Raw genomic sequence first — 27,142 nt, 5'->3', positions numbered from 1 at the left:
GGGAATGACACCGGATGTCATGAACCTGACATTTGTCTTGCCTGGGAGTGCTGGCATGCAGCAATGACATGTCCTGTATAGAAGTATTTTTCTGTTGTGACAGTGCTTAAATATATTAACAAGTGTAGGCAATTGGAGAATGTGGTGCATTCCATTAATGGTATGCAGTGTGGGACATGTTACTCTGGAGTGTAAGTTGTGATGCCCATCAGGCCCCTTTGCTGAGCCAGTTTATCTCACCACATAACGTGGCCACAAAATGAGTCCTTTGCTAATGAATGTTGTAACACTCTGATGTCAGAGCTGGGCTTTTGCTGGATTAGGGAGTGGGTGTCCAACCACCCCCACGCTGGGTGGGTGTAGGGAGAGACCCTGAGGGAAATGGTGCCTGTGGGGTGAAGGTAGCAGCGTGGGCTGCAGGGCTGAACACCTTCCCATCTTCCCTCTGTAAAACCTGATTATTTTTTTTGTGTGTGTGGTTCTCACTCCACTCTCCTGGGACCCCACCTGCAGTACTCTCTCCAGTTCTGGAGCTTCCAACACAGGAGGATGCGGAGCTGCTGGGAGTAGAGGCCACAGAGATGAACACAGAGTGGGAGAGTTGGGTGTGTTCAGTCTTGAGGAGACCCCAGGCAGACCTTACAGTGGCCTCCCAGTACCTGAAGGGATTACAGGAAAGCTGGAGAGGGGCTTTTTACAAGGGAATGGAGTGACAGAACAAAGGGATACAATTTTAAGCTGAAATAGGGTAGAATTAGATTAGATATTACAAAGAAATTCTTCATGCAGAGAAGCTGTGGCTGCCCCATCCCTGCAAGTGCTGAAGGACAGGTTGGAGGGGGCTCGGAGCAGCCCGATGGAGCGGGAGGTGTCACCCAGCACAACTGGACCGAGATAAACTTCAAGGTCCTTCCCACGCCAAACCCTTCTCGCATTCCTCTTCCCCTGGAACCTCCCAAACGTCTCCTCCCCAGCTCCCCGCCTCCCCCTCACCACCACCGCCCCCCAAACTGCTGCGCATGCGCGGCCGCCCCGAGGTGACGGGGCAGGACGAGAGGCGGGCGGTGCCTGCGCGGTGCCCTGCGCGGGGTGCGCAGCCATGTTCGGCAGCGGCGGTCCCGCCGCCCTCAGCCATGTTCCGCGGGCAGCGGGATCTGCCCTGCTACGCCGGCGGCGGGAAGCCGGGGGGACTGCGCAGGTGAGAGCTACTGTGGAGGGCCGAGGTGGCTGGAGCAGGGAGGGTGTTGCTCCCTCAGCGTATGGGGCGTGGTGCTGCCCGCCCCTGTTGTGAGGGGGGGTGGGCGGTGGGGAGGTCGCAGGGTGGGCTTCCCACGCACTTCCCCGGCTTCAGCATCGCCCTCACGGGTTACCCTTGAGAGGTGGGGGGCAGAGGCAGCTTTGGCTTTGGGTCGGGGTTGTGTGTCGGTGTTTTTTAACTCTTCTGACAGCGGGGTCACTGTGGGGTTTGGGGGGGAAGAAGCTGCCCAGGCAGCAGTGTGGGGGCTCGGGTGAAACGCTGGGGACCCGGCGGGGGGGGGGGTGTCTCAGGGGCTTGGCCTCGGGCTGGCAGCAGGTGGAGAGCACCGTGGAAAAAGAAAAAAAATAAATACTGGAATATTTCTAAAAGGCGTAATTTTCGGTTAGTATTTTCATATAGGTTTTCAGTTAGTTTTGTACCTAATGGGTCCTCCCTTCCCCTTGTTTTCTCCGTGTCTTTCAAGACTTTAAATTCAGTAATTGTTGTTGAGAAATCCTCTGTCTGGTCACGGCTTCACCGTATGTAAAACCCGAGTGTGTTCAAAGTGTCCTTTTGCCCAGACCCGTGGTTAGGAGCAAAGCTTTTTGTGCTGCGTGGTGGTAACTTGGAGCCCTCTGGGAGCAGGAAACTCCCAGAGCCCGTCAAGGGTGGAGGAGGAAGGGAAAGAAAACCTGAGTGGTTAAGCCAGGATTTAAATTACAGAAACCTTCCTTCCGTCTGCCTTGTTGACTTTAGAAGTGCAGAGATCTCGCACATACAGAGCAATGTGTTTGCCCTTTACTCGCAGGTACCTCCAGGCAGGTGTTGTCCTTAGCCCGAGGCCAGGTCTGGTGTTAGACGCTGAGATGGTGTTTTGAATACTAACCTGTCATTTGAGATGTTAAAGCCGTCAGAACTGAGGAGGAAAATGTAGATAATTCCTGATCCCTAAGCAGTCAGGCTGTCCTTACAACATGTTGAAAGCATCCTACTCATAACTCTCTGTCCCCTGCTCATTTGGGAGGACTCCATAGCAGTGTCTGGCATTTTTGTGTGGAAGGGTTTCCATATAAGCATTTGACCTGTTCTCCTTAGACATGCTGTTTTCTCCTGTTGAAGTGATGTTTCTGTATTTGCCTCTCCCATGAGTTTAGTAGTTGATGAACAGTATATAGTGTCAATAATAAAGTAATGTCAAACAATGTATTGCTGACAGAGGACAGTCTATGAATGTCAGAATGTTCCTGCAGTTCCATAAACACAGTCCTCAGTAGGTTTTTTCCCCCCTTTTTGTTTGCAAATAAATATACTTTAGCTATCTAAATATTAAAGTTGGTGGTTTTTTATTCTAATGTCTTCATTGCATAAGTCAAAGACCTTTTCTCAGGTCTATTAACAATTGAAATTGTTAAGTTAGTGTTGCCTGAATGAGTAAGTTGATGCAAATGTGTGCCAGATCAGTGTTTTGTAACTATAAATGATAATACTTGGGTTGTTCATATTGGTTTTGTATAGGGAATGATCAGGCACTACCAGTGACTTGATTTCTGATGAAAATTCTTGTTTTCTAGCTCTGTGCAACATGCACACTGCTGGCATCAAGAACAAGAATGTAGAAGATGGAATGATCCAGATTCTTTGATGTTTGAGGAGTATCAATGTAGTCATTTCAACCAGTGGTTGGAGAGGTAAGAAAGAAATCTTTTTACTCTTTTCACTAAATCAAAAAAGACCATGGATGTGATTAAATTGGTCTCTAATCATACAGTAGCACAGAGTTATCAAATTATATCTGTGTTATGCAAGGATAGACCATTCAGTTTGTCTAATTAAAATACATGCCATAATGTTAACAAGTATTCCATATGAAAGAGAAATGGTGTATACAGATGCAGTAGGTTAATCCCTTTGCTGTGAAAGTCTTCAGTGTTAGTATAAAATTCTCACAGAAGCAATATGCTGTTACTTTTTCTGTTTTGCTTAAACATCTTTTTGTGTAAGTGTGGGCAAATGATGATGTTTGGCTCTGCACTCAGTACACTCAGCTGTCCTATAGTTTTTAGTAAATACTTTTTAGTAAATACTTTTTGGTTGTTGTTACTGTAGTCCAGTATCAAGGACAGTCTGAGAGGAGATCAAATTTTATAGGTGGGTAGTTCTAGGTGTATTTTGCCTTCCTTTTGGATATTCTAATTAAAAACCTTAGGTGAAGGAAGTGTTGAGATGCATATGAAGTTAATGGGGAACCAAATAGGTGTTTCTCTACTCAGAAAATTTTAATGATGCAACTAATTATTTAACTAAAAGCTTAATGGCTCTCTTCTTGGCTTTACATAGAGAAGTTTACATTCTTGAGATGGTTATGGTGGGATATGATGGACAAAATGTTATTTCTGCTCATGTGATGGGCATTTATCTATTTCTTAAGCATGTTACTGGTCCTTTACAAAGTCCTTAGTTGTCCAGAGAGAACAGTGACTGGACTGATTTTTGACCTGGAGTGGTTTCATAAACTGTGCTCTTTGTTGGAGTTGCAGTAGTGGGAAGGTCCTCAAGTAGCAGTGAGAAGGGTTCACATTGGCTGAGCCAGCAGTACTTTAAGAGGTTGGCAGGTCTTGGGTTCTGACATGAAATTCACATTGTTACCATTTCTTTTCCCTTCAAAGTTATTTTATATCACTACTGAAGGTGAATTGAAAGGGTTTTAATTTGTTTAACTTTGAACTGAAATACAGTAGGGGCATACCCATGATGTTACAATCCTGGAGCTGTTGAAGTTTCTGTTAAGTAATTTGTTATGAACAGCAAATGTTTATATTGAGTTCTCATTATTTTCCAGCTCAGCAGCAGCAGAACATTCTAGGCCTCTTTCTGACTGTCCCAACTGGGAAGGTAGAATTGAAGAAGACAAAACAATGAGGACATCAAGTAAAAAGATTACAAAGTAGGTATTGAATTATCTGTTGTTGGGTTGGTTTTAGCAATAGCCATCTGTTGGTCTCTGACTGCTTTACATGCATTAATGAAGGTTTGAAAAACAGCCAGGCTGTTTCATATCAAGCCTGAAGGAAGCCTTAAGGGGCTGAGCACTGAGAAGACTTACCTCAAAAGCTACTTGTATGATAATTTCAGAGTCTCTTCTGTTCCAGCTTACATTGCATGTTTGTCACAACTTTCTGTAGGAGAAAGTATTAGAATAGTGAAAGGAAAGATGAAAACCAGCCATCAAGGCTTGGAAAGAAAAACTGCTGTTAGATCATTCAGGCTGCCTCCTCTGTATTTTGTGTCTTTGTTTTATTGAGTTTAAGCTTTTTCATTTTTATAGGAGGACATTGTTATACATATCTGCAATAATTGTGGATCAATTCATTTGCTTGTTGTAGGACTAACTATAAGCTTTTACCAAGGCAGCTCTAGCACCAGTACCCTCAGGTATATGTGTACTTGTTATAAGCCTGAGCAATTGCATGACCTTGCAAAATAGTGATTAATTTGGTTAGCACAACCTTCACTTCCATAAACTAATGAAGTCAGAGTTGTGCTGACTGTCTATCAGAGTAATAATACATGCAGGTCTAGAGTGTGTGTTTATATAACTTGTGGTAAAGCTATTAAGGTTCTTTTCAACTTAATTCTAATTTTTATTATGTTCTCTTTCAAGTGAACCTTCTAATGCAGCTGAAAGGGAAACAGATGAGGTGGTTCTGAGGAGAAGACAAAAACAGATCAATTTTGGAAAAAATACCCTTGCATATGACAGATACATTAAAGAAGTTCCAAAGTAAGTTGTATTACATTGCACATTTCCAGATAAAGTCTTGATTTGTTCCTGCTGTGTGTGGATCAGCACACAGCTTTAGTTCTCTTAAAATTATAGGAACAGCAAGCAACAAAAACTTGAATCAGTTTATTTTTTTAGAGAAACCAGGTGTTTTCTGAATGTGAGCAAATTTAGTTAGGGAAAATTTAATGTTCCCTTTGAGTATTGCTGTTGCTAGTAGCAAATATACTTTAAATGAATTCTGTATTAAACAACTCCTTGTGATGCTTCTGGTGACTGTTGCTAGGCCAGTGTGAAGCTAATTGATACCAGGAAAGGACATGAGGGCTGAATAAAGCCTTGAATTTAAGTATTGGTAAGGGAAAAGAGGGTGGAATAAAATTCTCTGAAGATGCTTGTGAGTTGACCTCATTCCCTTCCCCAGGCAGACTGGTGCCCTGGCAGGCTCTGAGCAGTGACCACTCTGGAAGATTTCTCCACTGCTTCTTCTGCCCTGTTTCTTTTTGTTGCTAAGCATGACATTATATGGAATGGAATAGCTCTCTGGGTAATTCCAGTCATCTGCTCCAGTGGTTTCCCCTCTCAGCTTTTTGTTCCACCCCAGTTTAGTGGCTGTGAAGGAGGAGGGGCAGAGTGGGAAAAAGAGAAGGTCTTGAAGCTGTGCAAGGCCAAAAATCAGTGTGTTATTAGCACTGTTTTAGCCATAAATCTGAGACACAGCACTATGGGGACTGCTGTGAGGGAAGTTAACTCTTTCTGAGCCAGACTCAGTTAATAAAAAGAAACTGCACTTGACTCAGGAAAACTTGAGGTACAAACAGCTGGAGGCAAGGATGCTATTGAAGGGATGTGAGTTATGCTGCTTGTGGTTCATGTTTGTCCATGGGTGGTAGGGGTCTGCTTTTGGCAGCTGTCAGAGTGCTGAACTGGATGAAGCTCTGGTCTGGCTTAGCACATTATTGTTAATTGCTGCTTGGGTGGTCTTTTTTTGACAGTGTTTTGGAATACATGCATTTTGGTTAAGTGTTTAAAAATGTGAAAATTATGTGCATTAGGTCACTGATACCTCTGGGACTTGATGGACTGGGGATTTTTTTTTAAGAATAAAAATCATCTTCTGAACTAATAAATATTCCTGTGTATTTACAGGAATCAGCGAATACCAGGAGTTCATCCTAGAACTCCCAACAAATTTAAGAAGTACAGCCGTAGATCCTGGGACCAGCAGATCAGGCTGTGGAAGATAGCACTGCATGCCTGGGATCCTCCCACTGAAGAAACCTGGGATCTGCAGCCAGTGTGTGTATGGGTGAATTAAGTCAGCAAATCTCTTGCTTCACAAGGGAGCTCTGTATTTGCTTTATGAGCATTCCTGACTGGGAGCATGAGAGGAGAGTAGGCTCAGGAATGAATGTCTGTTTGAATGCTTCAAGATATTTTTGTTACTTAGTCTAAATTAACCTCCAGAAGGTGTTCTGAGGAGGAAGACATTTGGTTTGTCTACAGCAGAATGCTTTTTTCCCCTGTGTGTGTTTACATTGGCAAGGACAAGATAAAATGTTTTTTCTAGAAAGGGATGGGCATAAGCAGGAATAGGTGATAATTGTTCCTTGACTTTGATAACCTTTTTCATCTTTTTTCTCATGTCAGTGAACCCACCTTTCTCCTACAGTAATTGTTAGAGGATTTGAGAAGGATAAGAAGATTAAAGATAAGGATAGGAGAGATATTTCTGTGTGCTGCAGGAGAGTGGCAACTGTGTTCAGGATGGATTTTTTTCTTTTTTATCTTCTCAGATCTTTCAATTCCTGTAGCAAGCCTACTTCCACTAATTACTTAGTACTTTACAAGATTTGGACTAGTAAACTGTGAGGAAAAGGGTGAAAAGAATTCTATTAGTGCCATAAGTGCTTTGTGTAAGTAATTTTAGTTGTGTTGCAGTTGGTCTATGGTGAGGTTGCAGGTTTTTGCACCATCTGGATCTCATATGAAGCAATAATTATTACTGCAGGTGTTCTGCTTGGAGTGGTAAGCCAGATGGATAGTATTTTAAATGTTTTTGTTTTGTTCTTGTCCTCCTGTTTTTAGTAACACAGAACCCTCAGGTAGTTCCCAGGAATGGTTCTGCAAAGATCAGGATGTTTCTTGCTCCTTTGTATTTGATGAAAAGCAGAAGAGAAATGAGGGTGAAGATGAATGCAGACAAACTGACTATGCACCAGAGAGGTATTGGATAAAACTTCTGTGGTTAACTTTTTGGGATTATTCAATGCATGCTGGTACTGTCAGGTTGGTTTTTGTAGGAAATATTTCATGAGGGAGGGTAATTAATGCTTAGCTTTGGACTTTGGCACTTTTGCTGTTGAATGTAATTCCTCACTGGTACAGAGCATTGCATGTGGGAAAATTACCATCATTACAGAATTTTATGATTAACAGCAGAAAAAGTCAGTGCTTTTTCAGCTTCTCTGTTTGTACAGTGGAGTACTGAGGTTTCCAAGTAGGGGTTGGAACTATATGATCTTTAAGGTCCCTTCCAACCCAAACCATTCTAGGATTCTTTAGCCACTCTTGGCAGGTGTCTTTTTTTATAGAAGCAATAGTGACCATCCTTAATTAAAAGTTTTACACCTGTCTGCAGAGCAGCTGGGAGACTAAGGGTGAAACGTCTTGTGCAGTTCCCTATTTACTGAGATCTCTTGAGCTAAGGCCACCTGTGTGGATATTCAAATGGTTCTGCTTCAAAGTTTTTTTGGCAAAAAGTGACTGGGCTCACTTTCCAAAACACCACAGTGGGCTGAATACCATAATTTGAGCCATTTTCTTTGTGTTACTCTGTTGTGACTGAAGACTCATACCTGAAAAAATATTTCTCTGTGGCACGTGCCATTATTTTGCTGAACTCTAAGCATTTAAACACAGATGAAAAATGTAAAATCTGTGTGTTCTTTCTGTAGTCCCTGTTCTTCTGATTCTTCTCCAGTATGGAAGCGCAGAAAAAGAAACAATTCTGACTCTTCTTTGGTTTCACAGAGCAAAAACCATTATGTGCATATGTACCACACACTGGAAAGGTATGAAATTATTCTCCATAAGGAATTTCATTGATACATGAACTGACTTTTGGAATATGACCAGTATTTACCCCTCCACTTGTTAATAGTTTAATTTTATCTAGATGTGTGTGCAGTTTAATGAGGAAGGGAAGACATGCCAGAGTGATTGTGTTGTATGATAACAAATATTTACAGCCATCCATTACACAGGTAAAGAAACTTCAGTGCCAGAAAACACAATGTAGGGTGTCCTTGTGTGTAGAATTAGGTAAGACTAATATGTTGTTCTTGGTTTCTCGTGGAATCTGGCTTCTCTTTCAGAGGCTGTAATTCTAGAATTGTTAGGTGTCTGCCAGAGTTATATCACACACTTTGTACATGCATTGCATTCTGCTTTTTGGCATGCAGAGCATGTACATGTTGATGAATGTTATATTAAAGGAATGGAGCCCAGTGCTCACTCATGAATCTGTCAGCAAGTACTGACACTGCCTATGTAATTATTACCATGTTACGTTTGCTACAGGTATTACAGAGAATTTGTATTCATGAAGGGATATGAAAGGAGCTCTGTGTATTTTGGTTTAAGTTTTCCCCGACTTGTGGAAGAAGGTGCTTGTTAAAACAGCCAGGAGTTGGTCACCCAGCCTGTGACTGGGACAGTGAGGTTAATGTTTAAAATTGGGGTAAGAGAAGGGTGGAGTTTTTCAGGCTAACACCTTCCTTATTTTAAGTTCAGGAATACAGCTACTCTTCTAGTGATTGGCCTTAAACATACTTCCTTTCTTCCCCTTTCCTGGCTGCTGCATAAGAATTCTTCCTACGAATATGAAATGATGAGCTATGCAAACCACAAGAAGACTGAAACAATGTTTTAAGTGTTTTGGGAGTTTACAAGACTTTTCACAATACTCTTTGTAACAATGTTTACATAGGTGTTGGTTTTTTCTCTCTTCTTAGCCCCCTTCAGAAGAATTAGGAGGAGATGTGTTGTACAGGTTCATGGTTTCAGATCTATTCACTTCCTTTCTAGTCTGACTGAACCAGGACATCAGGAGATGCTTTCAAGGTGCTCAGAGTGGGAAGCCTTTGGTGAAAATGATGAAGTAATGACAGTACAACAAGGTGTAGAAACGAGGTAAATACCATCATGAGTATGATGTTCTTTCTGTTCATTGCTTATACTGTAAAGATGTCCTTTTTTTAATCTTACTTTTCCTTCACTGTTTAATACTACTTTTTTTCTGTATGTTTCCTCCATCATGTGGTATGTTTGGTTGCTCTTTTTGTTCTTTGAGTTCACTTGGCTTTTCCCAGTCTGACTCTCCACAGCTTTCTGCTGCTTCTGCCATTAACTAATGCTGGAAGATGCTGAGCCTCTTTCACCTTTTTGTTTTGTGGAAAGCAGTGATATTTTACAGAACTGCTCACTGTGGTTGTTGCTAGCCTCTCACTTCCTCAGCCTGGGAGCTGAAAGCTTCCTCTCTGTCTCCTTAGAGATTAAGCTGTTTTGTAGCTGGCCACAATGATAGTTATTTGTTTTTATGCAGTGACCCCATTTCAGGCAGTTGTTCTTCAGGATGGAACAGTCAGATACAGAAAAAAAGCAACTTCTTTCTGCCTGACAGCAAAACTTGCAGTGATACAGACTGCAGGATGGAAAGGTATAAAATACAGCTCATCAATAAGGGGCTTTTTTTTTTTCTCCTGTGTATTAAATTAGAAGAATAATTGCTATATTGCTGTATTTCAATCCAAGGTCTTATCACAAACACAGACACATGGTTCTTTACTGTTCTTTTTATGAATGTGTTGAACAGCATATTGTGTGGTAAAATTTTGTCCTTATTTTCTCTTGTTATATTTTTTATTATTTTAAATAAGAGGTCATAGCTGTATTTGGTATTAAAAGGTTACCATAATAAAGCCACTTAGTCTTTGGGTTTTTTTTCACTTGTAGGCTTAAACTTCGTAGCAGTTTATTGGAAGGACATCAGTCAGAGTACCCTGGAAGAGGATGGGGAAGTGCAAGTGCTGAAGATAGAATAATGAGGAAAAAAATTTAAATACCAAGGTGAGTTCATGCTGACCACTGATTTTACCTATTCTGTTTCAGTAGCTCGTATGCATATTATTCTATATGCATATATATTCTATAGAATCCAACTGTTCAGCTCAAGCAGTTCCATTTCTCTTTTTATTTCTTTATTATATTAGTATTTTATCCCGTCCTCCTGTGTTTAATGCAGCACCTTAATTAAAAGATCCAATATTTCAGCCTTAGTAAAGTGATATATATCTTTTCTGCCAGAAAACATAGGTGTTTTTCTTATCACCCAAATTGAAAGTGTCAGTTTAAAAAATTATTTCAGTAGCAATTCTTAATATTTTTGTGGCAAAGTTACAACTTTGTATTTGCAATGGTAGATTTAATTGGAAAATTGTCTCAGACTGTAAATTCCTGCAGCACATTAGTAGGATGGGTAGTATTTTGAGTGAATCAGTTTTTATTAGCAGGTAATATTTTGTGTGGTTTGATTGTCCTTGATCTACATTTAATACAGGTTCTGAAGTATTATGGACTAGGATATAAATGTCTGTTTAATAATCTTGAAATGTTTTGCACAATGATAACTCATTAAGAACACCACAAAATTAGTTTTACACTATTTATATTTTTAATTCTATCAATATGAAGAAAAGGCAGATAGATCTTTTTAAAACTGCTAGTGGCATTTTTCTATTGACTATTGATTTATAATTTAAATTATTTGAGCCTGTATAAGACAAATGGATTCACTTTTCTAAAGTGCTAATTCAGTATTTGAAAATATCTAGTCTCTCTTTGTATATAGAAGTGTTGAAGAAGAAGGATGTTCTCCTGTGGCTGAAAAAAATTTGAAGAATAGGGATGTAGTCTGAGATCACATCTTGGAAAACTGGTGCAGTCACATCAGATCTGCAGTGCAAGAAAGATTTACAGTCAGCATATGTGCAGTCAACATAAAGTGAAATATGGAGGTAAAAGAAGCAAGCCCTTATACATCACAGTTGAAAGCCTTTCCTCTCTGTAGTTGGTATTTAGCTCCTCTGCAATTGTCTTTTTAGATAAGGCTGTATTGAGGAGTTTACATACTCAGTGGGTTCACTCATTCTAAAGAAAAAATATCTTTCACTTTAATTCACTTTCTATATTTTACAAGTCAATGTGGAGCAAGACATTGGTTTCCTGGGGTGCAAAGATCAACGTTTAGTGAGACAGTGCCTTTAACTGTGTTCTTTAGGTGTGATTAACTCTCAGATGGCAAGAACTTCATCTGTGGAAGGTGATTGTTGCTTGAAAACCAGATTGGGGGGGACATGGTAGAACTCCACATTACACACCCTTTTGCTAAAATTTATCTTAAACAGGAGAAATAAATGTGGCTGTTTCAGAGCCCAGCTAAATAAGCTTGAATGTGGCTGGTTGCTTTTTGAAGGAAAAATACTTGGCAGAACACTAAAGATGTGGCAGGAATGTATTGATTAGAATTGAGAGAAAAATGTATTCGATCAGTGACAGGTGAAAATAATGTGAGGGTTGGGAAAGATAAGCTCAGCTGCTTCATTTTCTCTTTGACAGAAAGAGAAAAACAGAGTTTATGTAGGACTCTAGGAACTTATATTCTCAGAGTGTTCATGCTGTCTCTGACACTTTCACTGCTATGGGCAATATGATTGTCTTTTATACTGTGCTCCAAGCTCACCATATACAGTGCTCTGTTCCATTTACTGCTACCTCAACACTACAGCTTAAAATAGTAAATGTTTTGCTGTTCATGACTAGGTGTGTTGTATTTATAACCCACTGTTATCTACCTTTTTCTTTAGGTGTCTCCAGATCTTTTAAGGGTAGATTGTTTTCTGCAAGCTCTGCCTCAAGTGTAAACCTCCAGGTTTTGTTAAGCCTGTGCCACAACAATGATGGATGTTCCTTAAAGCTTTTGTGAGAATGTTTCTGCTTTATCTGCATTGACAAATGACATTTGCATCATACTGTAAAGCTCCTTCAGTGGATGGATCCTGCTGTTGCAGTTTGGAGATCTTGCTACTTTAGAGTGTGCTGATGTTATGCTGGCAAATTGGTCCAAAACTGAGTGAGAATGAAGAATGTCCCTGCTTAAACCAAGGACATGAGCCCTTGTTTCTTCCACTGGACAAGAGTTGTACATACAACCTGAAAAACTGCTTCAAAAGAATGTAGATAATTTCAACCTTTCTCCAGCTGTTAAAGACAAACTGTTCTTAGATGATTGCCCAATCCACAAGCTATTTGGGTTGTTTACAGTTCTCTGAGATACTTATATTAAAGTAGGAGTTACCTAAGCCTAGTAAGATATGAGAAAAGAAAGGTAGATGGTTATTGAGAGGATGAGTGATTAAACAGCAAGGCAGCCTAATTATTTGGATTTTGCTTTTATGTGTGTTACAACCTGACCTGAAGAACCAATTTATAGCTAAGGGCAAGTGAGGATGAGTTCAGTGCCTGCTGTTCTACAGCAATTGGAGGTGAGCAGCAGTATTTGCAGGTTTGGAGCTGCTCTTGGGCATGGGGTGTCCAGCTAAGGGTTGTGGGGGTGTGTGGATAAGTTCTCCTTTATTTTACCCTTCTAGCACAGTGCTGAGAAGGTCAAAGCAGGGGCTGTGACTACAGTGGAGTTTAGACCTGATTAACATGCCAGTCATGAGAATTTTTTCCAGTCCTTGTGGCATTTTATGTGGCATGTACTGGGTTATAAATTTCTGTTCAAGCTGGGAATTAATTGTCTCTTTGCAGGAGTTCTGTTTGGCTTTTTGCAAGGCCACTGCAGAACTGCAAGTGCTGGGGATGTCACAACAGCTTTGCTGTGTGGCTGGCAGTGTTCCCAAGGACCAAAACCCCACTGTGCTACTGATGTGGAAGTAAACTGCTTCCCTAGGAACTGCTCCCAGTCCCTTCCAAAATGTTTTCTGCAGGCATGGGATTCATAAGTGTCCCTGCACAAGGGTGGTTCAGTCACACAAAACAGAGCATGGAATGTGTATATAGAAGGAACACATCTGTACAGCACTTTTTTAAGAGGTAGCATTTAGCACATTGTTGTTCCATTGTGCATGCTTCCATGTAATTTATGATAATTGTAAATGAGGGAATGTATGACATTTTGGCATTTTGTCTTTATGAAGAATTAAAGACTTCAAAAATCCCTGTTAAGTCTGGTTTTGCTATAATGTCAGTAATGTGGTAAAAGGAATATGTGGGTTTATTAATGCTTTTTTGGTTTAGGGTGCTTTGTTTATTGTGGGATTTTCAGCCATTGCTGAAAGAAGGAGGACTCCTCAGAGTTTAAATCAAACTCTTGAAGGGAGTTTACAACTTGTGTTCAAGCCCTCAGTTTGTGTTTTGACACCTTGTAATGAACTTGTGCATTATAAACTATTGGAAGGGGGCAGCTGAGGTCTCAGCACCCATTCTGCCATGAGAATTGTGTCCTCCTGGAGAGGATGGAGCTCTAAGGTGAGAGTAATTGACTGCCTTGAGCTCTTGACTCTGAGAGCTCTTGAAATTTTGCCTGCAATTGACAGGGCCTGGATTTACAGGCATGAATCCATAGGATTTGTCCTCTAAAGATCTTGCATTTTTGGTTGAGGTTACTTAGATAGAAATGGGATAACCAGTCTGGCTGTGGTGGTTAAATTTTGGTCAGATTTATTCCCTTATCCAGGTTTTGTGTGCCTGGACAAGCTGTGCTAGCACAAGGAAATGAAGGAAAATAAGCAGAGGTAGTATGAAGTCTTTTAAAGTATTTGCATGCAGTGCTGCTACTGGATGTAGGATGACTGTGGTGCCTTCTGATTAGTAACAGTTGCCTCATCGGTCTAAACACACTTAAAACTGGAATTCAGTCTGTCTGTCCACTTGTTTTTCTGTCCATGCCTGCCTGACGTAAGAGTTTACAACTGAGGTAAGCAAAGCTGAAGTCTGGCACTCCACCCCCAGCCTTCCATTAATTTTACCTGTTTTAATTAAATCTACTTTGCATAAATCTGTGCATAGTTTGTAATTAGACTAAAATGAACGTCAGCAGCTTGTAGAAACAGTCCTCCTGAGCAGTTCTGAAAAGCCATTGGTTATGTGTACTTTGTTTTGGTTTTAAAACTGCTCCTCTGAGGTCACGGTGATGAGGCTATCTCCTCCCCTTAAAACTCCCATGGTGGTGTGGAAATGCTTGTTTTTGGAGGAATTTCTTTGAAGACAGAAAGATGCAAGGCAGCTGCAATGCCTAAGCTGCATTAGAGCAGATAGTTCTGCTTGATAAATTGAATTTAACTTGTCCATAGTGTTATGCTAAAAGTACTGCACAGCTCCCAGGTTGTCCTCTGCCTGGCTAGCTGGGATGCATTCACATCAAGTGACCTCAGAGCAAGGCTAAAGGAAGTGGGAGGTTGTTTGTGCATGTTTTGAACCTCTGCTGTACTTCAAGCATGTCCTTGGTTCAGGCCCAGAGTTCTGTTTTCCACAGTGGTGTGTGGGAAGAGGGGAGGCAGCACTGCTGACTTTGCTGCAAGGACATGGATGTTTATGCAGGTGCTGCATAAGATGGGTGAGTTTGTACAATTAAGGTAAGGCCAGGCAAAGGGAAAGGAACTTCAGGGTAAATGCCTCACACTGTATTTTTTTCCAGATCTTGATGTTTCACTGAGCATAGAGCCAGCTCGACTGTTATAGACCAGAGGCATCTTGGAGACATCCCAGAGATCTCTGATGGGAAAAGTTGAAAACCTGTGTGCAGCCTTTGGGGGAAAACAGTAAGTTGATAGTAAGAGAACACAGTTCTCCCTTATTTCTTCTCAAAATACTACTGATCTCAGCTAGGAACACTGGGTATGTAGATGTTCCACACAAAAACCAAAAGCATTATTAAACAGTTAAAACACCATTTCCAAATACATGCTTAGCAGGAGTCTTTGAGAGACAGATATATAATGAGAATGCAGATGCAGTTTGTGGAAGTGGAACAGTTTAGTTTGGTGCATTCACAAAGAAAAAAAAAAAATAGTAGTGTAAAGCCATTGAAAAGTTGAGCGATACAATGCAAAAAAAAATCAATAGAAAGTAATCTTGCTGCTAGGATCTCAAACTGTTTAATTTTTAAAAGCCATTGCAAATTATTTGCTGAAGATGCTGGGTCTGGCTCGCTGCAGCTGCCAGGGCAGACTGGCAGTGAGCAGTCTTTTTTCCACTCCTGAAGCTGTTTAGTTTTTCTGGGAAGTTGGTGCAAGTGTCTATGTGCATTCATCCATCCGTTGTCTGGAGCAGTTTTGCAGGAAGGAAAAAAAAAAATTAGCTAAGTGTTTGAATAGTATTTGTGCCTTTTTGAGAAACGTTGTATGAATTCCTCCCAATTTCACCAGGACTGTGCAGTGAGCTTTGAATTCACTATGAAAAGGATCCTCAGAACATCTGAGCAGTCAGAGCTTCAATAATCAGGTGCTGCTTCTTGGCCATGGGTGTGATACTGCAGTGATCTCTGGGAGAGGAAGATTTAGCACTTTTTACTCTGCTTCTCTAAGACCCTTATCTGACCCTCTACCATCTTATTATTGCTCTTATGCCTAGAGTTAAAAGTCTGGTTTAGCCCAGCCTTGAAGAAAGGCTGTTTTTATGACTGCAGACTGAAAAAGGGGTAGGAAGGGCTTCCTGGTTATTTAACAGACTTCAGCTGGGATATTGCTGTAGGCCATTCTATTCAGCTCTTGAAGATAAATCAGAAAACAGGAAGAAGCAAATGTGTTGTTGGAACTACTCAAGATTTGGGTCTAAAGACCTGGAATGAATGGACGTATGTGGTGAGGAAGAGGCAGAAGGCTAAGGTGTGTACTGAGTATTGCTGTTTCTGACACCTGTGTGGACCCAAAGCACCATGTTTATTTCAGCCTATTTCAGCTGGTTGGACAATTCTTTCTCCCTAGCACATGGAGATGTGTACTGCCACCCACTGGGTCTGGTGAATATCTCCTTTCTTCTCAACTTGGGGACAACAAGAGCTCTAATTCTATGCAAATGATGACCTGAAACACAAGTCAAAGTGGCAGGCATCTTTCATTTCTGTAAATAATTACATGAGAAAGTTGTAGTTTGTGGAACCCTGTTTCATTTCTACAGCAGAGATGCAAATTCTCCCTCTCAACATCCACTTCAACCTTGCTACACATCAAATATCAGTAAAACAAAATGCCACCTGTCAATGTGTACTCAAAGTCTCTTTGAAGAACATTGCTGGGCTTTGGAAGTTGCTTCTGTGTCTAGCTGCTCAAAATACAAAAACCAAACCAAAACAAAAAAAACTTTTGTTTGATGCTTCTGTCATTGATCAAATACATTTCATTGCTAATCTGGCAAGAATTCACACAGTATGAATATTAGGTTCACTTTATCCAGGTTCCTTGGAAGACATTTTTATGCACTTTAATCTGTCAATACCTATTCCAGGGCTGCTTTGCACAGTTACCTTTTCCTTTACTGCTCTTTAAATATCTGGTCTTTAAATGAGCCAAAGAGCAGAAATGGTTGAGAACTGCAGTGGTTGTTGCAGCCTTATTAAACACACATGCAAGTGAAAGGGAAACAGAGTTCCTTGAAATGGTCTCATGTCCCTAAGTATCATTAGAAGTATTTTGAACTAAGGCCACATTTACTGGTGGAACCTGCAGATTTTTATTTTTTTTTTTTACGGATTTCAGAGCCCAGTAATTTATTTACCCTGACTCTGTGGAGTTCCCTGGGGTGAGCCAGACTGATGTGCTCTGGTCACGGGTTGGAGAGCCGCCTTCATGAGGGCAACCCAGCACCTTTACATCTGTATTTTTCCTGTTGTTTTCGCTAATCCTTTGGGGTTTAGGGTTTTTTTGGGCTGTTTTGGTTTGGGTTTTTTTTCCTGGTTTGCGGGAACCCCAAGGCCCCGCCCCCCAGCCAGCGCGCGCCAAAACCGCGCGCCGCCGCGCTTGATTCTCCCGCCAACACGCCCCGGAAGGAACGGGCGGAACCATTACACCGGCTGGGGGGGGAAGAAGGGGTAATGCGTCTCCTCGGGGCCACCTCTCCCAGGCACCGCGGCGGGGAACACGTTTGCTTCGGGCCCAACAGCGAGGTCGGTTCGGTGGGGCGAGCGAGGAGGGACGAGGGCTGGCGGTTGCGCTTCTATCTTCTCCTTCCTCTCAGCACTCCCCTTCTCCCCCCCCCCCTCCATACTTGTCCCGGTGGAGGGGCCGGGCAGGCACCGCCTGGGGGGCGGAGCGGGGGTGTCAGTCAGCGCCGGCGGGAGATGCGAAGGGGCTGAGCGGGAAGGCTGCTTGAGCTCCCTCACCGCCTGCCTTACTCTCTTACTCTCCGCCTCTCCCTTACTCTCCGCTTCGGCCCTTTCGCCGTCCGTTTCTCCCGGCAGCTCTCCCGAGGCCGCCCTGCGCCATGTCCTTCCGCCAGAGGAGCCCGCACGGGGACGCGCAGAGCAGGTAGGGCCGCCCGGAGCCGAGGCGAGGGTTGGCGGTACCGCTGCTAGTCCCTCCGCTTCTGCCCGGGGATTAGGAGGAAATTCTTCCCTCTGAGGGTGGTGAGACCATGGCACAGCTTGCCCAGGGAAGCTGTGGCTGCCCCCTCCCTGGAAGCGTTGAAGGTCAGGTTGGATGGGGCCTTGAGCAGCCTGGTCTGGTGGGAGGTGTCCCTGCCCACGCAGGGGAGTTTGCTCGTGGTCATTTTTAAAGCTCCTTCCACCCCAAACCACATTGGGCATGTCCCTGCTCCCTGTCCCTCAGGGGGGGCCCTGCCTGTGCCCTGCTTGTCTCCGCCGCCCCGGGGCCGCCATGTTGTGCGCCCGGGCCGCCGCCCGCCCCGTGCCTGGGGTGCGGGACCCCGGGGAGAGTAGGGGGGGGGGGAAACGACAGGGGACAAAGGGAGCGTATGCCATGGCCGGAGGTGTCCCCAGTGCCTTTGGGGGTAGGGGGGATGGAGGTAGGGGGTGGGGGGCCGGTTGACGGCGGGGTTTCCTTGCGAGTCCCCTCTGAGGGGCTCCGAAGGCCCGCGCCGAGTTGGTGGGGCTCGGCTCGATTTGCTGAAATAAAATCGGTAAATAAAGCCCCGATGTCAGTGTGAGGCGATGTTTTAAAGGCGATAATCAAACCCTCTAACGCGGTCCCACAGCCCCCAGCCCCCGCCTCGCTGGTCCCAAGGAAGGAAACGCGGCGCAGATGGGAAGCGGAGGAAGCAGAACGAAGGCGATTTTCCCGTTTTTGATGAAAACAAGCACAGGCCTTGTGACAGCAGACTGGACAGGTAGGCAGTGCTGCCAGGAGCAACAGTTGTCTGCTCTTTTGTTCCTCGGGAACTGGGAATACACTTTTTTCCAGCCCTGCCCATTTGTAAATCATTCCTTGGTCACGAATAGCTGGCCTGAAGGGAGGGAAAAGAGTCCAGTGAAGTGTTCTGGTGTTGGAGTCATTTCACAGGGATGAACGTTTTTAGTTCTTGAGTCTTTAATAAATTATTAGTAGTTTCCTGTTTCATGCTTGCGTACTGCTGTTTATCATGTACCAGTAGCTGCATAAACTTGTTATGTTTGGGGATATAAGCTGTATATGCTGATGAGGTAAAATTCAATGAGGTAAAAAAATTGGAAGTCTTGAAAGTTATCAGTTTTCATGTTTCTGATGGCAGTGCAGTCCATCTTGAGAAGTTGTGTCTGAGTATCAGCACAGGTATGGCAGGGTCTGCTCCTGAGGCCACTCACTCTGTTCGTGCAGCTGCTTGCTGCCTTCCTTGCCATTTCCCAGCACAGGCAAACTTTAGTTTGGTGAAACCATCTTGTTTGTTATCAGTGTCTACATCTGAACTCTTCATGCTATGGCCCCTTTACTCCTTTTTATCAGCGAATGGGAGTTGTGGCCTGCATCCTAGTTGGTTGAATCTAGATTTCTAATCTAGAATAAGTTGTGCCTGTAAGTACCATTTTTCTGTGCTGATAATAAGCAGAGAAGATAATGGTCAGTGGCTCAAATTATGGTATCTAGAGAAAATAAATGAATACTCATTAATAGAAAAGGGGTCCTTTCTAGTTTAGTTTGGATTTTGCTCTGAAGTTCTCTTCTTGCACTAATACTACTCTCTGTTTACTCCAGTTCAGCTTTGTCAAAGTAAAATTTTAAAATGAGGATTGGGATGGAGGCTGGGTCATACAGTGAATTTTTGGGGGGAATGCTGTAGTTGTAGGCTTAACAGCAGAGCTCAGTGTGTCTGGCACCAGAACAAGTTAAGCAAGAGAAAAAAAGCTGTAGACCTTCCCACGTTCTCTGTATGCACTGCATAGAATCAAACAAGTACAAAAAGGTAGGATGAGTGTGTTGAGGAAAAAACTTAAGTGTGCTCACCAAGTGCTTCTGGGACTGTGCTGTTCTCTGCTGTTGCAAGCAGTAGTTGTGCATGAGCTGCATTTTCTGCAAAGTTAGAAATCAATATAAGCAAACACTAAGAATTCCTAGAGGCTGAACAAGTATTGGCAGAGGGACCTGTACTGTTGCCTGTGGATTTTTAATTTTTCCAAGTTGGTAACTGGGCTTTATCTAAAAGGAACTTTGAATTTAACAAAAAATTTGAAATAGTGGAAGTTGATTTCTGAGCTGGAAGGCAGGGGAGTTGGAACTAGTTTTAGCACAGATGGATCTAATTCCCAGACTTCAAAGGACATCTTTGTGCAGAATCCTAGGAAGTCTCCAGAGCGTTTCCTGATCTACTGTAAAAGTTCTAATTTGTAGGATACAGTTCTCAGTTTGTACATAAGGAAAATTGGTCACGAGGAGGACAGAAACTGGAAAACATTTTAATAATTTGACTGTTGGCTAAGAAGGGTTACAAGCTTATTCCCCTGCAACAGTCTTAACTGCTTGTGATGCTCATGGGCTACAATAAAGTTGTTAAATAGCAGTTTGCAAAGTGACAGCAAATCTCAGTATAGTAGCTAAAAATTGACTGCTTGGGTTTTTTTCCCCTTTACCTTCTCTACTAATTATATTTCAGTATGGAGCAACTCTTGGTACTATTGTGTAAATCAGCTGTACAATTTAATCCTGCATACTAACTTCTGTCACATGTAGCTAAAGAATCTGCAGTAATGAAAGAATAAATATTTGCTAGTTCAGTGGAGTGAAAATAAATGAGTAAATTAATAAAGTTGGCATTTCTCATACCATTTTCTGAAGTATACCAGCTTAAAGTTATTGAAAAGTGTAGGCTAGGTCCCATGAGGCAGTGGTATGTTTCTATGATTATCTATATAACCTCTACAAAAAAAAAAAAAAGCCAAATCCCAAACCAAAAAACTTCAAGGTACAGCTCTTAATCAATTCTTGATTTTATAATGAAGATATTTAATAGAACACTGAGAGATTCTCACAACCACTGTGAGTACTGTAAATTAATATATTACACAGGTAACATACTGTGAGTGTAGGAGGTGCTACAGTTGGGAAATACAATAAAATTTTTAATGTACAGAGTTATTGTTTTGGGTTTTTTCTTTCTTTCTAGTTTTACAACACCAGAAGGCCCTGGACCCCTTTCCCGGTGTTCAGATTGGGGAACTGCAGTGGAAGAAGATGAAATGAGGACCAGTGTTAATAAAGAGATTGCAAGGTACCACTGGGTGTTTTAAGATGCAGTGGGGAAAGGAGGGGAAATGGCAGTTGTCTTGTACAGTATGTGTTGATTTTTAGTTTTAACTTCACCATTCTAGTAAAATCTGGCCACTCTTAGATTCCTGTCTGCTGCTTTTAGGACAGCTTTGTCCTAAGTCCTTCAGGAATGACCTAGCATGCTCTCTGGAGAGCTGGTGTGTATCACTAAATAGCTCCCTTTTGGAAGAACCCTGAATCTCTTAGACAAATTACACAAGTTGCTGGTTTGGATATAATTGCTATAAAAAGATTTTTAGGGAACAGACTTCAGAAAAGAAAGACCTGAAGAGATTTTTTTTACAGGAAAACTGAAACATCAGTTCCATAGTGGAACTGTGGTTATAGTACCCGGGTTTTTCAAGACAAGTGGTTATAGTACTTGGCTATTTCAAGACTGCTGCTTAGCTGAGGAGTAAAATCAAGAGTGAGTTGTGACAGTGCAGCTTTATGTGTTCTCTCTGTGTATATTCTTAATACAGATTTGAACTCTTACAGGTATAGAAGAAAGCTCCTGATAAATGAATTTTCAAGAGAAAGGAAGTCATCCTCTGGAAGGTAGGTTCAATTTCTGGCTTAGCTGAGGAAAATCCTGACAATAGGTCTGAATTTTTGTATGCACCACTGCTGCTTCTGAAGAGACTCAGCTTGAAATAGTTCACCTTGGGTCTGCTCTAACATCATAGTTCAGTAACAACACAAGCAGGGATTCACTTGGAAAGTTTTAACTGGTTTCTTTTTAATGTTGTGCACATGGTTTGTTTTGAGTGTTGCTTGTTTTCTAGTACACCTAAACCTGAAAATGTTTTTTCTTTAGTTCTGATTCAAAGGAGTCCACTGTCACAGTAGAACTTGAGACAGATGAAGTGGTTTTGATGAGAAGACAAAAACAGATAAACTATGGAAAAAACACAATTGCATATGATAGATATATTAAAGAAGTTCCTAGGTAAGCTGCCTGAGTTGTTGTTTGGTTGTTTTTTTTTTAACTAAATGTTCAATTGTAATTCATACCTGTTTTTCTAAGCATCTTAACACACTGAGCTTGATATCTGAGGCATTCAAATAGAACACATATACAAATTAAACCTTTTAAGATACTTTTTAACACTAACAATCAAATGAGGTACAAATTTTATCTTTTTAAGTAGTTGGAACATAAATATCTTTTTGTACTTCCTTGTGCTGTAGAAATGGAAGTGAAAGTTCTTTCAGTTATGCTTGCTGGCTAGAGGAAATGAATCTGCTTTTTGCCACCACTTTTCTCATTAATACACAAAAACAGCAAGTTGCTCTTGAGCTTGGAATGTGTTATATGCAGAAATTTAATGCTTAAGTTGTCAGACTTAAGATTGGTAATACTTTTGTGTTTTGACTTGAAGACAGAAAAACTAAACTTCATGTGGAGATGACAGCTTCTCACTTGAGTACTGAAATTGTGCAGTAATCTCACTTCATAAAAAATATGTACACTTGTGCTTATTACAGCCCTGCAATTTCTGTGTAGCAGGCAATCAGTCTGAATAAAACCAGTCTTAATAATGCTATATGATATGTCTATGTGAAAAGCATTAATGAATCTTTCATGCCTAATACCTGGATAGGTGCCATCGTGTTCCAGGAGTGCATCCCAGAACCCCAAATAAATTTAAGAAGTACAGCCGTAGGTCATGGGACCAGCAAATTAAACTATGGAAAGTTGCATTGCATTCCTGGGACCCACCTACTGAAGAAGGATGTGATCTACAAGAAATGTATGTATACAAGATACCTTTATAGTAAATATATAAAATAGCATGTTTCCTTCTTAAAAAAACCAAACAAACATCAAAGAAAAACTTTGTACAGCCCCTTTATGAGACAAGTCAGTGATTGCAGCACATTTTCATTAATTAGTTGCCCACACATAGTGCTGTTCTGTTCCTTCTTGGTCAAAATATGTTCTGGCTTCCAGGACCTAGCTGGTAAGACTAAATTTAACCAGTATCCTTGAAAGGCATACATGGTATCACACACTTCTGTATGTCCAGGGGGCCCAGTGCTCATTCTGCAGTGCTCTAAAAAATACCACACTGCTTAGGGTCAGGCTGATACTTCAGAGCAATCTACAGATAAATCTGTGGTAGAAGCATTGCTGGAGTTGTCACTGAGTGGCAGATCTTAGGAATATTAAACTTGGACCAATACAGTGGACAAGAAACTGCCTTGTAGCCTTCTCACTTGCTGATTTGGGAACAGAGGTATAAATTCTTGCTTCTTGAGCAGAGAGGAAGAAACAAGTACTTGTAAAGTCATCTCAGAGTACCATAATATTAAAAGTATGGAAGCATGACCACAAGCATTCACAATCCAAGCTACTGTGGCATTCTGCATTAGAAGATTTGGATTTCCCTCTACTGAAAGTAATAAAGCTAATCAGGGAACACCCAAAATAAATTACAGAATTAAGGGATGCAGCTGTAACTTAATTGCTTGAGAAGCAGCTTTGTTGCAAACTGCTGGTTTTCCCTAATAGTGATGTTGATTTTAAAAACCAATATGGAGCAGTGGGATCTAAAATCAAAGGCTTAATTTTAGCTTCCTTTCATTTGGTATCAATGTGAGCAGAGTTGGTATTTCAGCCTACAGCCCACTGTATATGTTGGTGTTGAAATATGAGTCTGTCTTCAGATGCTGGGGTTTAATTTAATGTACAGTGTATGTTAAAATCTTAGGTTGCAAAACAAATTGATGAAAACCTTGCCAGGAAAAAAAATTCCTTGCTCTTCCAATAACATTTGTCATCATTTCTGTTGAGGCACTGTTTGAGTGTTGGGTATTATCCTGTTGCCTTTCTGCAGTTTGCCACCACTGTACCTGTAATTTCTGTAGTTCTCTCTGCTCTTTTCTTGGCCATCATTTTTAGAACTACACCTTAAGAGTGCAACTTACAACTAAAACTGAGTTAGTTTTAAGTTATATGGTTTTTAATTATTTTACAGTAGCCCTGTTGACCTTGGTGAGATGGAGACAGAATCTGTCGGAAGCAATTCCACTGAATCTCAGACAAGCTGTCAAGATAATAATGTAAGCATATCTCATTTGCATAAATATTTGTTAATAATTGCCCATTACTTAGAATTCTATCCAGAGTAGCCCGAATACATGAGAAATTCCATAATCTGCCATGTTAATGGAGTGTTTGTTTATAAAGCTGGGCAGTCATTAAATTCAGACATTTCTCAGCTATGTCCTGTCTGTAGTCTGAGTTTAGAAATTTTAAGTGACTCTCTCAAGTGACAGATGTTTTTCAAAGCCTGTAAAAGAAAATTTACCTGTTCATAGCATGTCAGGTGTGATCTGTGATACACAGTGGAAATAGTTTAGATTGCAATATCTAATGTTAAAATAGATTCAATTTTCCTGGAACACTCAGCCTTTCTGGAGTAGGCTCTTCTTATATCCAGAAATCATTTAGTACAGCTGAGCAGTAACCTTCATTAAAGATCTAGTAATTTGTTCCTCTGATGAATATAGAATCTATAAGTGTTTTATATATGTATATATATACATTCTTAAAACATTTGCTATAAATCTTTGTGCAGAAGCTTTCATTTAAAGCTCTTTAAACTTAAATAGCCTTGGGATTTGGTATGGCATTTAAAACAAAAGCTTCTGCTACAGGCTGGTCTAAATGAATTACAGATATGAGATTAATTATTGCATAACTAAACCTGTTTTTCACTGCTAATGAGTAACTGACTTTGTATTCCAGGATACCTGTTCTGGCACTCCTACCAAAGTTAGGCATGTTGACTATCAAGCAGAAGGTGAATTTGATCTGGAAGTCTGTTTGAGTGAACCACTTAAAGATTTTGATACTGTGAGTTAGATGATCTCTTGCAAACAATTTTAGGGGAAGTTACTTTTAAATTTGAGGCAGTAGCTTAATTCATGGACTGTTAATAATAAGAAAGCTTAAGCAAAGTTGAAGACTGTTCTCTGAGTTGTGGTTGGTCTGTATATCCTCTGGACCAAACTTATGTGAAAATACAGTTAAGTTGTGTGAGTTCTTTTTAACTTCTAATTTATGTATATCAGATATTGTTATAAAACCTTCCAGTAGAAAAAATAGGCAAAGGCAGTGACATCCTCAAGAAATTAAATAGTTCAGCAAGATCCTACTGATTTCACACACACACACACACACACACACACACACACACACACACACACATTATATTCCTAACTCCAGTTGTCCACCTGCAGATCAAGAGCAAAATAGAGGGAGTATTTCTGAGTATCTCTGTGTTACTTTGCTTTTCCATCTGGCTCTTCTACAAAGATCTGACTTGAAGTAACACAAATGGTAGCTGAACCACATTGCTGATTACTACTACTAAACTTAATTACTTCAGGAGGAACTGCCTTGCATAAGATACTATTTGCAAAAATGGTACAAAAACAATTGGAAATTAAATACTCAAGAAACTGGAGATCAGTATGGTAAAGCCTACACAACAACAATTTTAGAAGCAGTAGCTTGAATTTGAAATGTGTAAATAGTCATCAATCATTTGATAATACAGTCAAGAAAAGAATGTCTAGGGAAAGTTGATTGATTCTTTTTATTTGTTGAATAAAAATGTAAAACTGTTGTAAATGATAACACTGTACAGACTTCCTGCTGAAAGCAGTTAATGTTTCTATTGCTTTTGTATGGGACTTTACTGGAGAATAAATGGAATTTCTTTTACTTGTGACTCTTCATTTCTTACTAATGATGTTTCATGGATAACAAAAAGTAGGAAAATTTAACTAAAAGTCATGTATCTGGGAATGATATTGGCACTAGGCTAGGATCTATGTGTCTTAGCACTGTCCTGAGGGAGACCTTAAACTATTTGTGTGCAACCCACTGGAGTGAATTTAAGATTTAGTCATAATGGAGGTGTTGACTTTTTGCAGATTCCTTTACAAGCATTTAAGTTCAGTAGCTGTCCATTAGCTGGTTGCCAAGTTCTGTTCTCTAGAAAAACTGCTAGAAAAGGTAAGTGGACACTTCAGTCCTGTTTACTGTGCAGGACATTTTGTTAAAAGTCACCTCACCTGTTTTGATCTCTGAAATGGAATTTTTTCCAGAGCTGGGTATCCAAGTGGTAATTTATCTTGCTTACTACCTGGGAGAAGCCCTCTCTGCCCTCCCTAGATTGCTTATCTCATGGCACATTTTCTAATCATGCTGGCCCTGGTTGTTCTTAAGCTTTTTTTTGTTTGTTTTTTTGTTTCTTGTTTTTTTGTTTCTTGTTTTTTTGTTTCTTGTTTTTTTGTTTCTTGTTTTTTTGTTTCTTGTTTTTTTGTTTCTTGTTTTTTTGTTTCTTGTTTTTTTGTTTCTTGTTTTTTTGTTTCTTGTTTTTTTGTTTCTTGTTTTTTTGTTTCTTGTTTTTTTGTTTCTTGTTTTTTTGTTTCTTGTTTTTTTGTTTCTTGTTTTTTTGTTTCTTGTTTTTTTGTTTCTTGTTTTTTTGTTTCTTGTTTTTTTGTTTCTTGTTTTTTTGTTTTGGTTTGGGTTTTTTTGTGTAATACCTAATTGTAGCCTGAGACACAATTTGCTTTCAAACTTTTTTTCATCTAAACCCTTCAATAAACACAATCTTAAGGTCAAGCCAAACTCTTCCATGGTTCACTCAAATTATTTGATGGTTGTACTTAAAGCTGCAACCTATTGGCTAGAAGGGCTTTAAAGCAGACTTCCCATGTAGCACAGTGACTGTTCTGAGTGTCTGATTTTAAAGTTGGTGATAGGCCTGACAGACAAGTGCAGATGAAGCTTCTTGGGAACACTTTCAAGTTGTGGCTACTTTTAGCTTTTTTAATGCTTAATTAATGCATCTAATTGGATTCAGCCACTTCAAGCTTAATGCAGTTCTGGCTCTGGCATTTCACCATTATTAACTGATGGCACTAAACTATTTTCATGAGAGTGCTTTGTTGAGGTGTTGCAAAGGTTAATGTGAAGCCAAGAATAAAACCTTTCCTGTCTTAACCTACAGGTAGCTCATGCAGCTGAACATCAGTCTAGGAGAATGTGTTGGTGTGAAATGATGTCTTTTTACCCAGTGTGAAATGAGGAAGGCAGGATTTCTGTAGAAGGCTACATATTGTGTACCTGCTAACAAGTATTTTCTGTCAGCTTGGTTCTGGCTTCATAACCTTGAAGTGCCTGCTCGTGGTTGGCACTTGGATGTGTCACAGTTTGAGTATTATTGAGAGACTCAAGTGCTTGGGCTGCTTTTACAAGAGCTGTGGTGAGCAGTGATACTTGAGCTGTCTGGTTCAGTGGTGTTGGGCTGG

The 27,142-nt window shown here is 40.9% G+C and overlaps 2 protein-coding genes across 5 annotated transcripts; both read left to right on the top strand.

Moving 5' to 3' along the window:
• The first annotated feature begins 1,004 nt into the window (after positions 1 to 1,004).
• Positions 1,005 to 13,307, top strand: LOC139800386 (uncharacterized). Of its 3 annotated transcripts, none has more exons than XM_071753282.1 (12): positions 1,005 to 1,198; positions 2,809 to 2,925; positions 4,077 to 4,181; positions 4,899 to 5,018; positions 6,168 to 6,317; positions 7,107 to 7,244; positions 7,976 to 8,092; positions 9,108 to 9,212; positions 9,625 to 9,738; positions 10,035 to 10,148; positions 10,930 to 11,095; positions 11,945 to 13,307. In XM_071753282.1, the coding sequence occupies exons 1-10, from the start codon at positions 1,020 to 1,022 to the stop codon at positions 10,138 to 10,140; spliced, it is 1,251 nt and encodes a 416-aa protein (XP_071609383.1). In that variant the 5' UTR covers positions 1,005 to 1,019; the 3' UTR covers positions 10,141 to 10,148; positions 10,930 to 11,095; positions 11,945 to 13,307. The 3 variants fall into 3 exon arrangements, with proteins under 3 accessions (XP_071609383.1, XP_071609382.1, XP_071609381.1); XM_071753281.1 differs by having other exon boundaries at positions 10,913 to 11,095; XM_071753280.1 differs by having other exon boundaries at positions 9,607 to 9,738.
• Positions 13,308 to 17,180: 3,873 nt separating this feature from the next.
• SLBP (stem-loop histone mRNA binding protein) lies at positions 17,181 to 25,547 on the top strand. Of its 2 annotated transcripts, XM_071753279.1 has the most exons (9): positions 17,181 to 17,244; positions 17,549 to 17,605; positions 18,291 to 18,422; positions 20,670 to 20,774; positions 21,311 to 21,370; positions 21,630 to 21,761; positions 22,417 to 22,566; positions 23,794 to 23,878; positions 24,567 to 25,547. In XM_071753279.1, exons 2-9 carry the CDS (start codon positions 17,562 to 17,564, stop codon positions 24,681 to 24,683), a joined length of 825 nt encoding a protein of 274 aa, XP_071609380.1. In that variant the 5' UTR covers positions 17,181 to 17,244; positions 17,549 to 17,561; the 3' UTR covers positions 24,684 to 25,547. The 2 variants fall into 2 exon arrangements, with proteins under 2 accessions (XP_071609380.1, XP_071609379.1); XM_071753278.1 differs by lacking the exon at positions 17,181 to 17,244 and having other exon boundaries at positions 17,374 to 17,605.
• Positions 25,548 to 27,142: the final 1,595 nt, after the last annotated feature.

This window comes from Heliangelus exortis, chromosome 10 (assembly GCF_036169615.1).
Source record: "Heliangelus exortis chromosome 10, bHelExo1.hap1, whole genome shotgun sequence".
NCBI classification, from domain to species: Eukaryota; Metazoa; Chordata; class Aves; order Apodiformes; family Trochilidae; genus Heliangelus; species Heliangelus exortis.
This window is presented reverse-complemented; position numbering and strand designations above follow the sequence as displayed.

Bases quoted from the DNA above. Each gene is read 5' to 3' on its own strand.
- LOC139800386 (XM_071753280.1), top strand. From the start codon at position 1,020: ATGCGCGGCCGCCCCGAGGTGACGGGGCAGGACGAGAGGCGGGCGGTG. The intron at 8,093-9,107 runs GTATGAAATTAT...CTTCCTTTCTAG, and splicing joins ATGTACCACACACTGGAAAG to TCTGACTGAACCAGGACATC. The intron at 9,213-9,606 runs GTAAATACCATC...CCACAATGATAG, and splicing joins CAACAAGGTGTAGAAACGAG to TTATTTGTTTTTATGCAGTG.
- SLBP (XM_071753279.1), top strand. From the start codon at position 17,562: ATGTCCTTCCGCCAGAGGAGCCCGCACGGGGACGCGCAGAGCAG. The intron at 17,606-18,290 runs GTAGGGCCGCCC...GCGGTCCCACAG, and splicing joins CACGGGGACGCGCAGAGCAG to CCCCCAGCCCCCGCCTCGCT. The intron at 21,371-21,629 runs GTAGGTTCAATT...TTTTTTCTTTAG, and splicing joins AGGAAGTCATCCTCTGGAAG to TTCTGATTCAAAGGAGTCCA.